Source organism: Thamnophis sirtalis, unplaced genomic scaffold (genome assembly GCF_051295495.1).
Source record: "Thamnophis sirtalis isolate CommonGarterSnake01/CBP01778 unplaced genomic scaffold, rThaSir2_p1.2 scaffold_3, whole genome shotgun sequence".
Taxonomy (NCBI): domain Eukaryota; kingdom Metazoa; phylum Chordata; class Lepidosauria; order Squamata; family Natricidae; genus Thamnophis; species Thamnophis sirtalis.
This window is the reverse complement of record NW_028261383.1, coordinates 4905148-4920559: the sequence shown is the minus strand read 5'-3', so window position 1 is coordinate 4920559 and position 15412 is coordinate 4905148. Positions and strand designations below refer to the sequence as shown.

Below are 15412 nucleotides of genomic sequence, written 5' to 3'. Positions count from 1 at the left end.
CAAGATGGAGAAGATCTGCACAACTCCCATGGATTTTCCTTTGGTTCTTAGATAGGTGGCAGGAAGGAGACCCAGAGACTGCAAAAGACCAGCATACTGAATGTGATTAGCTTGGTTTTGTTAAAAGCCCCAGGCAGGTTGCTAGCCAGAAAAGCTATGGTGAATCAAATGACAGGAAATAGAGCCGAGCACAACATAAAACATTGTGACACACCCCTTGTTGAATTGAAGGATGATCTCTCCAGGTTGGGAGTGGAGATCAGTGTCAGTGAACGGGGGAGAAAATCCAAGTCAAATGTCATAAATGATAATTTGGATACCAGAACCAGAAAGGATGATGGAGTTGGCCAAGCTCTTCCCCAACCACCTTCTCATTCTGTTTCCTGGTTTTGAGGCTAGGAATGCCAACACCACTGTGATTGTTTTGACCATCACAGAAAACACAGCTACTGAGAAGACAATGCTGAACACCAGTGTAGTATGCTGTAGTGGTTATTAAGCTGGCTGAGAAATATATCCAAGGTGGGCTGATTGAGTGGTTGAACAAACATGAACAATTGGATTTGCCACAGTATTCTGCTTTGGATTCTGTATTCATCAACATTTTTATTAATGACTTTGATGAAAGGAGAAAGGGAAGGTATCTTAGAACTTGGAATGGCATTCTAATATGGTATTAAAGAAGACCAAAGGGGCCATTGATGCTTTGGACTATAACTGTGTCCATAACTTTGACTAAATCAAGATGGATTAAAGTATTTTTAAGTGCATATCTGGAACAGGAGTGAAATGTGTCTTCAAGGACTGACTTTGCATTTTGAAATAAGCATCTCTAGCAGAAAAGGGGCATGAAAGCAGAAAGGCCAGAGTCTAAAATTAGATATATAATGCCAAAAAATTAGGCCAAGCCAGGAATTCTCTCTATTTAGGGCCTCTGGTTTTGGGTAGGACATAACTTTGTATTAATCCTTGTATTTCCCATTTACAGGATTGTTTCTGGCGTGACAATTGATTAAACTCCCTGGAAGAGAAAAGAGGGGAGGAGAAATCCCTAACGGCTCCATAATTATAGGGGAGAAGTGGATACATGCTATAGCAGCTTTGCTATAGAGGTGGGCCTGTAAACAAGAACTGACTTTCATGTTTTCACAACCTTGGATACTACTCAAGGAGGGGTAAAATGATTTTCTAGCTGAAAGGAATCAATGCTGAGATTTGGCGATAAAAGAACAAGCAACACTGGTTAGCTAAAATCCATGTTTGCTGGAGTCCTAAAGGAGTTCCATGCAGATTTAGATTCTGAATCATGGGAGTCTAGTTTGTTGGCTTGCCTGGGACACATCGAGTGAAGAGGAATTGACATGCACTGTATATAAAATATGTAATATAGTTAATGTATATAAATAAACTCCCTGTGTTTTTAAAATATTTTTATTATATCTTATGAGGCCATATTACTACTCTCAGGCTGGGTCTCCTGTACCTTTTCTGGCTTTAGGGCAGATTTGGCTTTTGATAGGAGGTCAAGGACCTACCACAAAATGGGGATACAATGGTGTGGCCAGTCCCCACAGAGCAACTACAGCAGACCTAGGAAATCAATGTCTGGTTATCAGGCATTTGCAGCATGTTAAAAACTCCCACAAAATGACCATATTGCTACATAGACCCCATGTAGGGAATATATGGGGAAATCACTTTCACTGGAGAGCCAGAGTGATGGAAACAGACAAACCCCCTCCCCTTTCTCTTAAGTGCATTGTGACATCAGATATGCCCCAAAGGGTTGGAGCTTGCAGCTTGAACTTGTGAAGCTGCAAGGATCATTCTGGCAGAAGCCATGAGTTTCTGCAGATGTTCCTTTACACAATTCAACAGCTTTGTTGCAATCATAGAACCAAGGAAACACAACAAAGACATTTCACTGGGAAAAGCCAAACAATCATTCCTTGAGTTAAAATGCCAAATTTGATATTTATTAATAAAGAAATACTATGGAGAATTAAATCTGGGGGAGATAAATGTATATAAACAAATGTAAAAACGTGTAGATGTTATGTGTACGTATGTATCAGGGGTGAGTTCCTGCCAGTTCTAACCTCTTCTATAGAAGAGGTTCCACAAATCTACAGTGCCATTTAGAACCAGTTCCAGCTCGTCCGCATATCATCAAGATGTAAAGCGAGAGGAGGAATTCTGGGAGTTGAAGTCCACAAATCTTAAAGCTGTCAAGTTTGAACACCCCTGGGGGTTTTTTTCTAAAGGGTTGGGGTGCAAGGGTCTTGTAACTTGACAGCTTTAAGACTTCCGTGCTTCAAATGCCAGAGTTTCTGAGCCAACATTTGGGTTGCTAAGCAAGAGCATTGTTAAGTCAGTTTCACCACATTTTACAAGTTGCGCACACCCACCCAGTCACATGACTGCCAAGCCACTACCACTTGGTCACATGGCTGGCAAGCCATTCCCACAAAGTAGGCCACATCTACAGAAGAGGTTCTAAATTTTTTTGAAACCCACCACTGGTACGTATGCCTACTGAAAACACAAAATTAGACAATGAAAACATATATCATATTATTCAATACATAAGTCCTAGTTTTGCATAGTGCCAAAGCTATCAACAAGAATGTAGCAAGGGACTAGCTCACTTTCACTGTTTGTGTGACAGTATAGTCATGTGTGAAATTCATGATTGGTGACTGATAGCTCCAGTCACATTGTCTCCATGATATCCCAGAACTGTTTTATCATCACGATCATTGTAGGATTTATGGCTAAAGATTGGGGAGGTAGGGAAAATAGGGAAAGGACAAGGATCAAAACAGCCATATTTTCCCATGACAGCATCCCCATAACTATGGGGGCTTCTGCTGCATCCTTAAGAGTGAGCAATAGATTGGGATAAAATGGGACAATCAAATTGAAACAAATATATGGCACTTTGTTTTTATACATGCAAAGAACAGCAAGACTTTTTTATACACCAAGATAAAAGGACTCACAAATACAAACGATGGAAGAATGCCAATGCCACACCTAATGCCAATTTTGTTCCAGAATTTGGACTGCTTGCCAACTCTTCATCAGAGTTGACCTATGAAAGGACTCTGAATAACTTTTGGAGTCATTTTATTTTATTTGCTAAACAAACAGAAAAAAAAAATCAAATCCTTGCAAACTCACTATGTTCTTCATCCTCCCCTCTGCATATGGAACCAAGGAATAACTTCAGGATCCTCAGAGGAGAAGATGCTTCTCACTATAATTATCACCACCCCAGTCATTGACTCATGTTTTGCTACTTCTCCAGTGATTTCCTTGGATGTCAACAAAGACTGAAACAACATGGAAGGGATATTGCATCAGGAAAGGATGAAATAAAAAATAAAAAGGATAGCTTCCTCAGGTGACATTCTGTATAGCAGAGATTTTGGGATAGGCAGGATCTGTGCTCTTGAATGTACCTTTCTCTCCTTTCAAATGAAACATTTTTCCTCTGTCTAAATGAGAGAAGTGAAAGTGGTTTGAATTTTTTGCTATAGTTTAGTAACAGGAAGAGGATTGATTCAGCTCTATAAATTATAGATTTCCTCCTTCTGCATATGATGCTGCTGGTATCTCATCACATTTCTGAGATTAGTTTAAAATGAAGTGCCCGTTAAGTTTCAAGAACCTGGATGGAAAAAAACCATGGAGCTTTTACAAGCCAGGGGACCATCTCATTAGTATAGTCATCACGGAAACAAAAATAACATCTATACCTACTTATCACCTACCTTTCAACTTGGCTCCTTATACTCATTCTTACTCGTAAGTCATTCAATGTGGTAGAGTTGCATTCTCTCGATTTGCAGTTCTAACACTCTTCTTCATTTTTCCTTATTTCACTTGTTGATATATTGTAGTACCTGTCTAATTTCTTGGATCATTTTCATTGCTTCCCTCATTTGTCTTATTTTGTGAAAGAGGCAAAATTCCAAAGACGGGGCAGAAAAAAGGCTGAAAGAAGTCCAAGTTATTTTCCTCTTCTCCTCCAATCTGGAGTTCAGCACTTGAATAATGTGTTTTGTTTATTGTACTTACTAAATAGGTTGTAGTGCCAGTTCCATATTTTTGTAAAGGCTTGTTGATATTCAATACCCGATTCTTATAAAAATAGACTTATTTTTAGAACGGCTTTTTTTGGATCACATGAAAAATCATAAGTGATTAATGATTGAATAATTTTGAATTGTGATTACTGGGCAGATGAAAACTAGAACTGTTACAAATAATGATCTATGTGGAGAGATATCCATTTCATCTCCTTAATGCTCATACAATTAAACACTGATGGGTAGCTATCATTTACTTCTAGCTTTGGATCTGAATTGTTTAAGAGTCACTTGGCTTGAGGAGAGAAGAAGGATTAAATTGAAACAAGTGTTTTGCTGTTTCTATTGTTGTTGATAATAACATGATTTTTTTTTACAGGAGAACACGGACAAATCATTTTAAACTGCTAATCCTGATTTTTGCCATTCAAGTGGTCAACAACAATCCCCAGCTCCTACACAATCTCACATTAGGTTACAACATCCACGACAACTATATCAACACACTTGCAACTTCTGATGCTGTGCTTGACATGCTGTCTACTGGAGAAGCCAACGTTCCCAACTACAGCTGTGGAAAGAAGGACAACCTTTTGGCTGTTGTTGATGGAGCTGAAAGGGATATCTCCATCCAGATGTCATCACTAGTAGGCACCTATAAAATCCCTCAGGTATGTGTGTATGCTTGTCTATCTATAGTCAGGGATGAGCAATAGATCCAACTATATTTTGTCTATGGAACACAAGAGCTGCTTTTCCCCATGATCAGTTGTTGTTGGTATCATGGTTAGTGATTGGGATTCACAATGAGGAGGGGGCATGGATCAAAGCACAAATAGCCTCTTGTGACACCATCCTCATTGCTTTGGGGCTGTCTCCTGCACATTTGTGACCAATCAGAGGGTCTTCTGTAAAAAGGATGGTGAAGCTGTGATGGTAATTTAGATGCATAATCTTAACCAACAATGATATTTACAATGGTGAACAAATATGTGTTTTGTGAAAAAAAAAATCCCAATGATTATCTTATCTATATTTGATAAAACATATGTGTTTCATTGACTTGTTGGGACTACACTTTATTAAAAAAAAAAAAAACACTTCAAGTGCATTAGACAACATATCAGCTATTTTTCACCCTAACATATACATGATCAAATTCATCCTAAAATACCTGAAGAGAAATGGAACCTCAGAAGAAGGTGGGTTTTTTTACATAGTAATCAGAGAAATATTATGGGGAAAACTGATAGCATTTAAAATGAAGCCCAGACTTTTGGCCCTGATCAAAGTCCTTTTAAAACTCACTTGCATGAGCCTGCTCTTTGGGATGAATGAAGCCATGAAAAGTAGGATCTATATTCATCAAAGGGAAAACCAAGTTTCAACCATTGTAAGCCTGTCTACATATAAATGAGTTACCAGGACAAATGAATGATTCTGAAGTGCACACATCTAAAGTATGAAATACCTATTATGTCACCATCCTTTATTCTGATTTTACAATATTATTCTTTAATTATTACTCCTTTATTATTATAACAGTAGGAACTAACTCTTGGTTGGCGTATGTGTGTATGCCATGTTTTCCCGAAAATAAGACAGTGTCTTATTTTATTTTGACCCCTGAAATTAGCACTTAGCCTTATTTTCGGGGAGGTCTTATTATTTTTGAGGTGCAGGAGGTGTTGAGCATGGTCACCTCATGCCTGCTGCTGTGTTGTGGGAGGGCTTATTTTAGCACATGCACTCAAAACCTCTATTGGGCTTATTATCCGGGGAGGTCTTATTTTCAGGGAAACAGGGTATATGTCATATATATTATACACACAGAGAGAGAGAGAGGGTACTTGTTAATGTTTTGCATTTTATATCCTGTTTCTTGATATTGTCTACTAACTGATCAACCATAAACTATTCTGTTTATGAGAACCAAGTTGTATTGATTCAAAGCTAATATTCTAGAGTTGATCTGACTCTGAATATAACATTGCATTCTTCACTGTTTTTCAGGTCAGTGATGCAATTGTTTCAGGGGCTCTGAGTAATAAAAAGCAATTCCCTTTTTTCCACTGGATGCTCCCCAAAGAAGGGATCGTCTACCCGCATATTGTCCAAGTTCTCCTCCATTTCAGATGGTTCTTGATTGGTCTATTTACTTCAGACACAGATAATGGAGAGAATTTCATGAGGACTTTGACTCCAATGCTTGTCAGGAAGGGAATTTGTGTTGTTATATCACAACAATTCTCTACAACTGGACATACAGCATCCCTCAGAGTTGCCCTCTCTAAGTGGAGACAAGTCAATGTCTTTGTGCACTACATAGAATATATGAATGTTTGGGACAGAATTCATACTTTCCAATTAACATTTGAAGGTATGCCAGGACCTATCGAAGGAAAAGTCTGGATCGTGGCAACCATTGATTATCTGATATTAGAACGTGAGAGTCTTTACAAATATGTCCATAGTATTTGGACTTTTGGTTTTCAGGGGAAAAAAGGGCCAGAGGATGATACCCTTGAACACATTTCCTTTGTGAACCCTCAATATGAATATCGTTCTTTTCAGTGTTCTTTTTCAAAACAGGTCTTTTCTATCAAAGGCCGGAAAAGATGCATCCAAAAAGTGCCACTTAAGACTGGGAAGGAAAGGAGGAGAATATGGATCCCTTTTCACCGCCATTTGAACAGTGTCATTAAGACTCTGGCCCAAACCTTGAATGCTGCATATTCCTCCAGATCCAGGAGGAGAAGAAAAGAGGGCAAAGCAGCTTTAGAAGCCCCAAAGCTGCAGCCATGGCAGGTAGGAGATCCTGACAAGGATCCATCAAACTTAGCTCCTATTGAGTAGGAATCCAAAGAAGACCTAAGCATAGTACACAAAATTGTCTGCTACAATGTCCTACCTGTCAATGACTACTTCAGCTTCAACCACAATAATACATGGGAAAACAATAGATACAAACTCAAGGTAAAGCTCCCCCAAACTTGATTGCAGAAAATATGACTTCAGCAACAGAGTGGTCAATGCCTGGAATGCTCTACCTGACTCCGTTGTAACATCCTCAAACCCCCGTAACTTTAACCTTAAGCTGTCTAACATGGACCTCACCCCTTTCCTACAAGGTCTGTAAGAGGGCGTGCATAAGCACACCAGCGTGCCTACCATCCCTGTCCTATTGTCGCCATTCATTTGTACCCATTTCCTGTGTTCATGTCCATGTTGATCCTTATACCTGCTATCTCATACATGTTGACAAACTAAATAAATAAGATGGAGGTGAATCATCTCACCCTCCTTGTACTACAAAAGGCCAACAGGTGTTGTCAATCTAATCTGTCAGGGCATAATATTCCAATGAGCAGCCACCACGATAGATGTATTTTGATATTAAACACAGCTATGCCTTTTTAAATAAATTTCTGTAAGTGTAGTTTTCTGATCGGCATCATAAAATTTTACATTTATATATTTGAAGAACAATATGAGGCCATCTAGCCTAACTGCAAGAAATTGAGTTAATGCTTCTCTAACTGATGGCTTCTTCGTTTCTATTTGTTATGTTTTTCTTTGTTGTTTTTTAGCACAATTTGATAAATCATCAAGATGTTTGTTTCAATTTTATATCTGGTTCATTTTGTATTTACAAATTATATTAGTTTATTAAAATGTAAAATACAAAGGGAAATAAAAAGTAATGGAAAACTAGGGGAAGGAAAAAGAGAATATGTACGGTAGAAAGGAAAAAAGAAAACAAAAATGTTGACTGTTAGGTAAGCTTCCTGTTGGGAGAGCGAGTGTGTTCAGAGAAGCGTTGTGAGAGTGTTGTTGGAGAACACACAAACCACCATGCAGAGACACTGCAGTTTAAATAGGCTTTAACTTTCGTGGAAATAGAGGTATCAGAGTCCATCAAACAGTTCAAGTCATACATGGATAAGACAGTCAATCATCAATGTCTTTCAGTTAAGGGGTAATCCAAATAACATAGTCCAGTATCATATAATCAGTTCAGTACTCAAAGTTTGCTAGCAGTTGCAAAACTTACAATAGCTCACGGCACTTTCTAACACCCAGCTTCCAAAACACTCAGATCAGATCAGCCCAGCATCTAACAAACAGAAAGCTAACAATCATTCTGGCTCCCTCTTATGGCCGATTGAGGAAACAGCAACCAATCACATTTTACAGTATGAAACAGATATAGCATTGTTACATGATTTATATATTGCCAACCCAACCGTTAGATTATATTCCTAACATTGATTTATAACTCTTTTTGGCACAGTAAAAGATAATATATTACAACCTTAACTTTTTATTTTACACACTAGTATGTACAAGCTAGAGGGAGATCATGAGTTCAAGTCCCATCTTAATCATAAAAGCCAACTTGGGGACTTTGGTCCAGGCAGATATTCTCAGCCAGGTTTCTCATTTGGCCTATCTGAGAGAAGATTAGCCTGCAACTTTCTTTTGGACAAATCCATGCTTACTGGTAATCACCCTGCTTTTTTTCCAACAAGTTTATGAATAATGTCTTCATTTGTTTCTTCATTCAATTTATTTGTGGTCTATCATTAGTTCCCTTTTGGTCAAATTTGGTCAGTTATATCTTGTCAATAGACCTTTTTTTCAATATATAATTGTCAAACTTATCACAACTTTTTTTCACTTCCGAAGATAGTAGTAACATTTGTTTTCCCAACTCACAATACTTGCAAATTAGACAAGAAAGAGTCAATTGTGAAAAGACCACCTGGAGTAAGAAACCAAGGTTTTTGCTTTTAAAATTCCTGATGTTTTTGTTCTAGTTCCATCCATTTCTGGAGAAGAACGAGTTTTGTAATATTTCCCATCGGAAACTGTACTTGGACCAGAATGGAGATGTAGCAGCAGATCTGAATGCCATAGGTTGGGTGCTTCTTCCCAGGATGGTTCCCATCGACAAGAAAATGGGGAGTTTTGAAAGGCAGAGACTAATCATCAATCATGATACAATGTCATGGCTAAGGTTATGCAACAAGGTAGTAGAAATATTGGTGTTCTTCCTTCATTACCAAAAGTCATAGTACCCATTTTAAGTTGGCTAAGCCTAATCATTAAGGTGATTGATTTTCACTGAGAATTTAATGTGCAAATAAGCAAATAAGAAGGCAGTTATGGTAACAGGTACCTAAATTCAGGTTTGGACTAAATCCAATGAAACTGAACCAAGACTGGATAGATGCCCTGTTGGTCACTATAGCAAATAAGCCTTGATCTTCTGACCATCCAAATTGGGGACAGTCGGTGTCCATGGAAAGAAAAGATCCATAGTCAGTGATACTTTTACGAAGCCAAGACATGGCCAGAGTAATTCATTCTTCTCTTTTATCCCACTGAGATTTTGCCCCTTGAAAGGAATTCTAAGATTTTCAGTTTACTTGAATGCATAATAACTGCCAGAAAATGCCCTGACCCAGAAAACTGGAGAACTGGAAGATGACTCTCATCGACAGAAAGTTCTTTCTGATGTTGGAAGTAATGAAAAACAATTTGAAAACAAACATAATTTAGATTCTTCCTCTGACTTGTAAGACAGCATTTCATCTTAAAATACCTTGAATGATATTATTTTTCACGATTTGTTAGCTACTATAAGTCTGTTTAGGCAGATATGAGGCTCCAAATTTAAGTAATAATATATGTGAGTTTGCCTTTCCATGGCAGTTGGTGTCATCTAGTTATACTTCTTCAACTGAAAGGACTTTGTCTTGGATATCTAGCTGGGCTTTCAAAATAACCTTTTCCAACAATGGGCTCGTAATCATGTTCATCTTGTGCAACAAGAGATGCTTGACTTTTTGAGGCATGTGTTCTCATGACCTTGGTTCTATATCATCCAACTACAGTTCTAGAAATTAGGCCCTAAGTCATACATTTCTTTCTTCATAACAGTTTTATTCTATTTTCATAAATCTAACAGAATAAATACCCACACAATCCAATACAGCACAACCAACACAAACTTTAAAAAGTATTACACTGCCATACATCAAGAATATATCAGAAACCAACAGATATAGTTGAATAATAATTGATATTGATAGTAATGTATATAATGTGGAGTTGATATGATAACTAACAATTGGAAGATTATACATAAAGAGTATTAACTACAATAATTATCACTATTAAAAAACTAAATAAAATACATACAATCAAATGTTAATCAATACTGGGAAAATGTTATGATATATGATATAATTAAATATTATGGATGTCCAGCTAAAATAGGATATGAGGATTTGATGATAATAGAAGATTTTACAAATAAGTAAATGAATTGTCAGCATGTGTTATGGATTAATTATGTAATGCATAGCTAAGGATGAAGGATGTTTAAATAACCATAGGTAATTAAAACTGGAGGTATAATGATGTTGATATGGTAAATATTTGAGTTAAGATATTTGAATTAATATGAGTTAATGGAAGAGAAGCACCAAAGCATGTTGTAACCAGTTGATATACTTCTTTTTTTTCATGATAGACACCTGTGTTATGTTTTGTTTTCCTGCCTTGTCTCTTGTCGTTTTTGTCTTTTTTTGTATTATTTTTATCTTTTATTTTTTATTTTAATTTTTATTTTTTATTTGTCCTTTTTTTTTTTTTCCTCTCCCACCGGTGTGGGCAGGGATTGTTCAAGATTATTACTTTTATCAATATTTTTAAATAATAATTACAGTTAAATGAAAATGGATATATAATAATGCTTTAGTTAATATGAGTTATGTTGGTTGACTGTGGAGGAGATGTACCAAAACTTATCTGTAATTGATTGATACATTTTCTACAGATGTAAAGAAAGATGTGTACCTGTTTTAAACTAAAATTAAAAAACATTTATTAAAAAAAAAGAATATATCAGAAACCACAAATAGACTATTACAACCACATGGAATCAGCATAGCACACAAGCCAACTAAAGCCCTCCAAAACATTCAAACCAAAAGTCCCAGAAACCCCAGAAGAAAAAAACAGGAGTCATCTACAACATACAGTATAAAAACTGCACCAACTGCTATGTAGGACAAACAGGCAGAAGGCTGGCAGAACACATCCATGAACACCAACTGGCAATCAGAGGCATGATGAAACTTCTTTAATTTCACAACCATAGTTTCAACTGGAAAATGTGTCAATCCTAGACCAGGTCAAATACAAAAATGCCAAGGAATTCTAGAATTCTGGCACTTTGACAAATCAGCCACCAATAGACACATAGACACCAACAACATCTATAGACTATCAGGGGTGGGTTCCAGCTTCTGTTATTGCTGGTTCGCTCAGGGGTGCACTTTGCACTTTGTGCAGTAATAAAAAAAATTCCTTCTGTGCATGCACAGAAGCAAAAAACAAGATGGATGTGCCTATGGCACCACTGATAGAACCAGTTCTGGAGGGTGGCCAGCTGAGTTAGTTGCCCGAACCGGTAGGAACCCATCTGTAGACTATGCAAAAGAAACAGTCAACCAGCCCCAAAGGGGAAAATACTCTAGCACCTCTCCACCAGTAATCAGCACTCAGATCAGTATAGATTAACTCCAAGGTCAACTTCAAACCAACAAATAAATAAGCAATACCCCAATCAAAAAACTGCCAAAGATCTATTAGTAAACAGCCCAGCCAAATAATTCGTAAGACTTCCCCCATCCATACAAACAGGCAAGACACCAGAACATAAAACTGAGAGCAAGCCCCATTCCCTTATTAGCACTGATGATGTTACCTAGTTAGGGTAATGGAACATCTGCCAGAAAACAAGCAAGCTCAGAGAGCAGCAAGGGCCCCTCATTTCAACCCTGAGCAGTGGTGGGATTCAAATAATTTAACAATCAGTTCTCTGCCCTAATGACCAGTTGGGTAGGTGGGGATCAATGGTCATGTGACTGGGTGGGTGTGGCCAACTCAAGGTCACTCAGATCGATAGGCGCTTCGCCTTAGCTGTTACAATGTCATAAGGGTTAACCGGAAAGGCAGTTTCTGTAAGCAGGGCAATAAAGGTTAGGATAGAAAAACATCAGAATGTTTCCTTCCTGCCTTCCTTACTGGATTAGCCCTATAAAGTGGGAAAAAACAAAAGGAGATTTCTTCCAACAACCAGTTCTCTGAACTGCTTAGAAAGTTAACAACTGGTTCTCCCGAATAGGTGCGAACCGGCTGAATCCCACCACTGACCCTGAGCTATACATATTTTCCTTTATTAGAATAAATATTTAACAAATCTTTTAGATTAACATTTATTCTAAAAGTTAACATGAATACAATATAATGCATTAAATTATGCATATATAAAGAATGAAGAAATATTTTTTTATATAAAACTACTTGTCACAATATTAAATCTAATTGATCCATTCAGATTTTATTAAATTAAAAAAAACACCTCCTTTACTGAAGCGTGATATGTGAGAAGAAAAAGAGAGGAACTAAATGAACAATCTGCGAGTAGTTCTATCTCTTACAACTATTTGGAACTAGTCTGAGATTTCATGTTTATCTAAGTGAAGCCCAATTTGACTATCTTCATTTTCCATGAATGATTTAGTCCTCACATGTTGTATTTTATTTGGCATTCCTTCTTTTTCTTCTTAGTCTCTGCCTCAGTCCAAATGTGTGGGAAATTGTCATCCTGGGTTTCTCAAATGGGCTAGAGAAGGAGAGCCAGTTTGCTGCTATGACTGTGTTCCTTGTCCAGAAGGGACCGTCTCCAATCAAGAAGGTAGGTAATACCAAAGAAAAATGTAGACCTTATGGAAGTAGATTCATCCAGACCATTTTCATGAGAGTGCACATTTAAAAGATACATTGAAACTCAATTTGTCTTGTTTATTTTCAACCTGCACAATTCTTATTTCAAAGGAAGTAGCAAAGTGGGATGATGAAAGAGTTAAGAAGACATAGGTCTATTACTACTGCAAGTGAAAATATATGTTGTTTTTTTCATTTGAATGTGTCTACATTTACCATTCTAAGAATGTCTGAATTCCTGGAAGCTAGAGTAATTGTCTTAGGTCCACCTTCTAGAAAGATTATTGCAATACTTTCTACATGGACCTCCCCTTGTGAATCACTGGGAAAGTATAGATGGTTTATAGTCAGGTGATGTGAACAGTTATGGATACACTCATTACACACATATTACCATGGTTCCCAATAACCAGTCCAGATTATTTTCAGGAGCAGTTTTCACTGCCAGCCAATTAGATTTCAAAAGATAGACAGCATGTGAGTCCAGTATATTAAGAAGTACATTCTAATAGGACCCAGAAAGTTAGTCTAGAAAGACTGATTAATTGTTTACTTCTAATCTTATAGGTTGCTGTGGAGAATCGGCATATTTTGCTGTAAATCTTTCAGGAAATAAGACTTCCCCAATTTCATAGAAAAAAAAATGATATTCTTGCCTTCTTTTTCTAGAGATGTTAAAAAATGTATCATAAAAAATGCTGCTGGTTAACAGCTGTTACCCCAACAATTTATTCCTTTAAATATAAAAGGACACAACATTTAATAAATGTCGCATTTTGGTTTTTCCAGATACAGAAAAATGTACCAAATGTCCAGATGATAAATATCCCAATGAGGACAGAGTCCAATGCATCCCCAGAGTTATCTCCTTTTTGTCTTATGAAGAACATCTGGGTATCATCCTGGTCTCTTTTTCCCTACTCCTGTTCCTAACCACAGGCCTTGTTTCAATTGTATTCATTCAATACCTAGAAACTCCCATTGTCAAAGCCAACAACCGAGACCTCTCCTTCATCATCCTGGTCTCCCTTCTGCTTTGCTTCTTGTGTCCTTTTCTCTTTATTGGTAGACCAAGGAAAGCAACCTGCCTTCTACAACAAACAGTGTTCAGCATCATTTTCTCAGTTGCTATTTCTTCTCTCTTGGCCAAAACCATCATGGTGGTGCTGGCTTTCCTGGCCACAAAACCAGGCAACCAAATGAAGAAATGGTTGGGAAAGGGCTTGGCCAACTCAATCATCCTTTCTTGTTCTATTCTCCAAATTATCATCTGTTCCATCTGGCTAGGAGTTTCTTCCCCATTTCCTGACTCTGACTTTCATTCTCAGCCTGGACTAATCATCCTGCAATGCAATGAAGGCTCTGTTGTCATGTTCTACATCACCCTTTCATATATGGGCTTCTTAGCTGTCACCTGCTTCACGGTGGCTTTCCTGGCCAGAAATCTGCCTGGAGCCTTCAATGAAGCCAAGCTGATCACCTTCAGCATGCTGGTTTTCTGCAGTGTCTGGATGACTTTTGTGCCCACCTACCTGAGCACTAAAGGGAAATACATGGTGGCTGTTCAGCTCTTCTCCATCTTGGCCTCTAGTGCTGGGCTTCTGGGCTGCATCTTCATACCCAAATGCTACATTATCATTCTGAGGCCTGACCTGAATACAAAGGAACAGCTTACAACCAGAATATATGTAGAGATGTGAGACAGAGGATTGTCGACTCTCCACATGTTTCAACAGACCTGTTAGGAATATAATTCTAACGGTTGGGTTGGCAATATATAAATCATGTAACAATGTTGTACCTGTTTCTTTAAATCATACTGTAAAATGTGATTGGTTGCTGTTTTCCTCAACTGGCCATAAGAGGGAGCCAGAATGACTGTTAGTTCTCTGTTCGTTAGATGCTGGGCAGATCTGATCTGAGTGTCGTGAACTATTGTAAGTTTTGCAACTGGTAGCAAACTTTGAGTTCTGAACTGATTATATGATACTGGACTATGTTATTAGGATTATCCCTTAACTGAAAGACATTGATGATTGACCTTGTATGACTTGGACTGTTTAATGGACTCTGATACCTCTATTTTCACAAAAGTAAAAGCCTATTTAAACTGCAGTGTCTCTGTATGCTGGTTTGTGTGTTCTCCAACACAACTCTAACAAAGCTTCTCTGAACGTACTTGCTCTCCCATCGGGGAGCTCACCTAACAAGACCAATCTTAGAAAATGGTACACATTATTTTCTATGGGTGGCTTGGGCAAAGTTTTTTCTTGAAATCATTAAAGGGTGACTGTAGCTTGTGAGGGAAGCAGGTTTTTGGAGCAGCGGGAAAGTTTTAACCTGTTAGAAATATAGAAGAATTGTATGTAGTAACCACGACACCTTTGTTTCTCAATACATTTTATCAAAAGTGCTATGGCAATGCAACTGATTTGTTTATTTTTATTTAGACCATAACACTTTATTGAGTTTAGTAACTGTACATGTAGAAACTGTAAAAAAATAACTTGAGACTT

The 15412-nt window shown here is 37.6% G+C and overlaps 1 protein-coding gene across 1 annotated transcript; it reads left to right on the top strand.

The window, feature by feature from the left end:
* Positions 1–334: 334 nt before the first annotated feature.
* On the top strand, positions 335–14596 carry LOC148047055 (vomeronasal type-2 receptor 26-like). Its single transcript, XM_087707709.1, has 3 exons — positions 335–478; positions 8915–9014; positions 13686–14596. Exons 1-3 carry the CDS (start codon positions 335–337, stop codon positions 14594–14596), a joined length of 1155 nt encoding a protein of 384 aa, XP_087563835.1.
* The last annotated feature ends 816 nt before the right edge of the window (positions 14597–15412 follow it).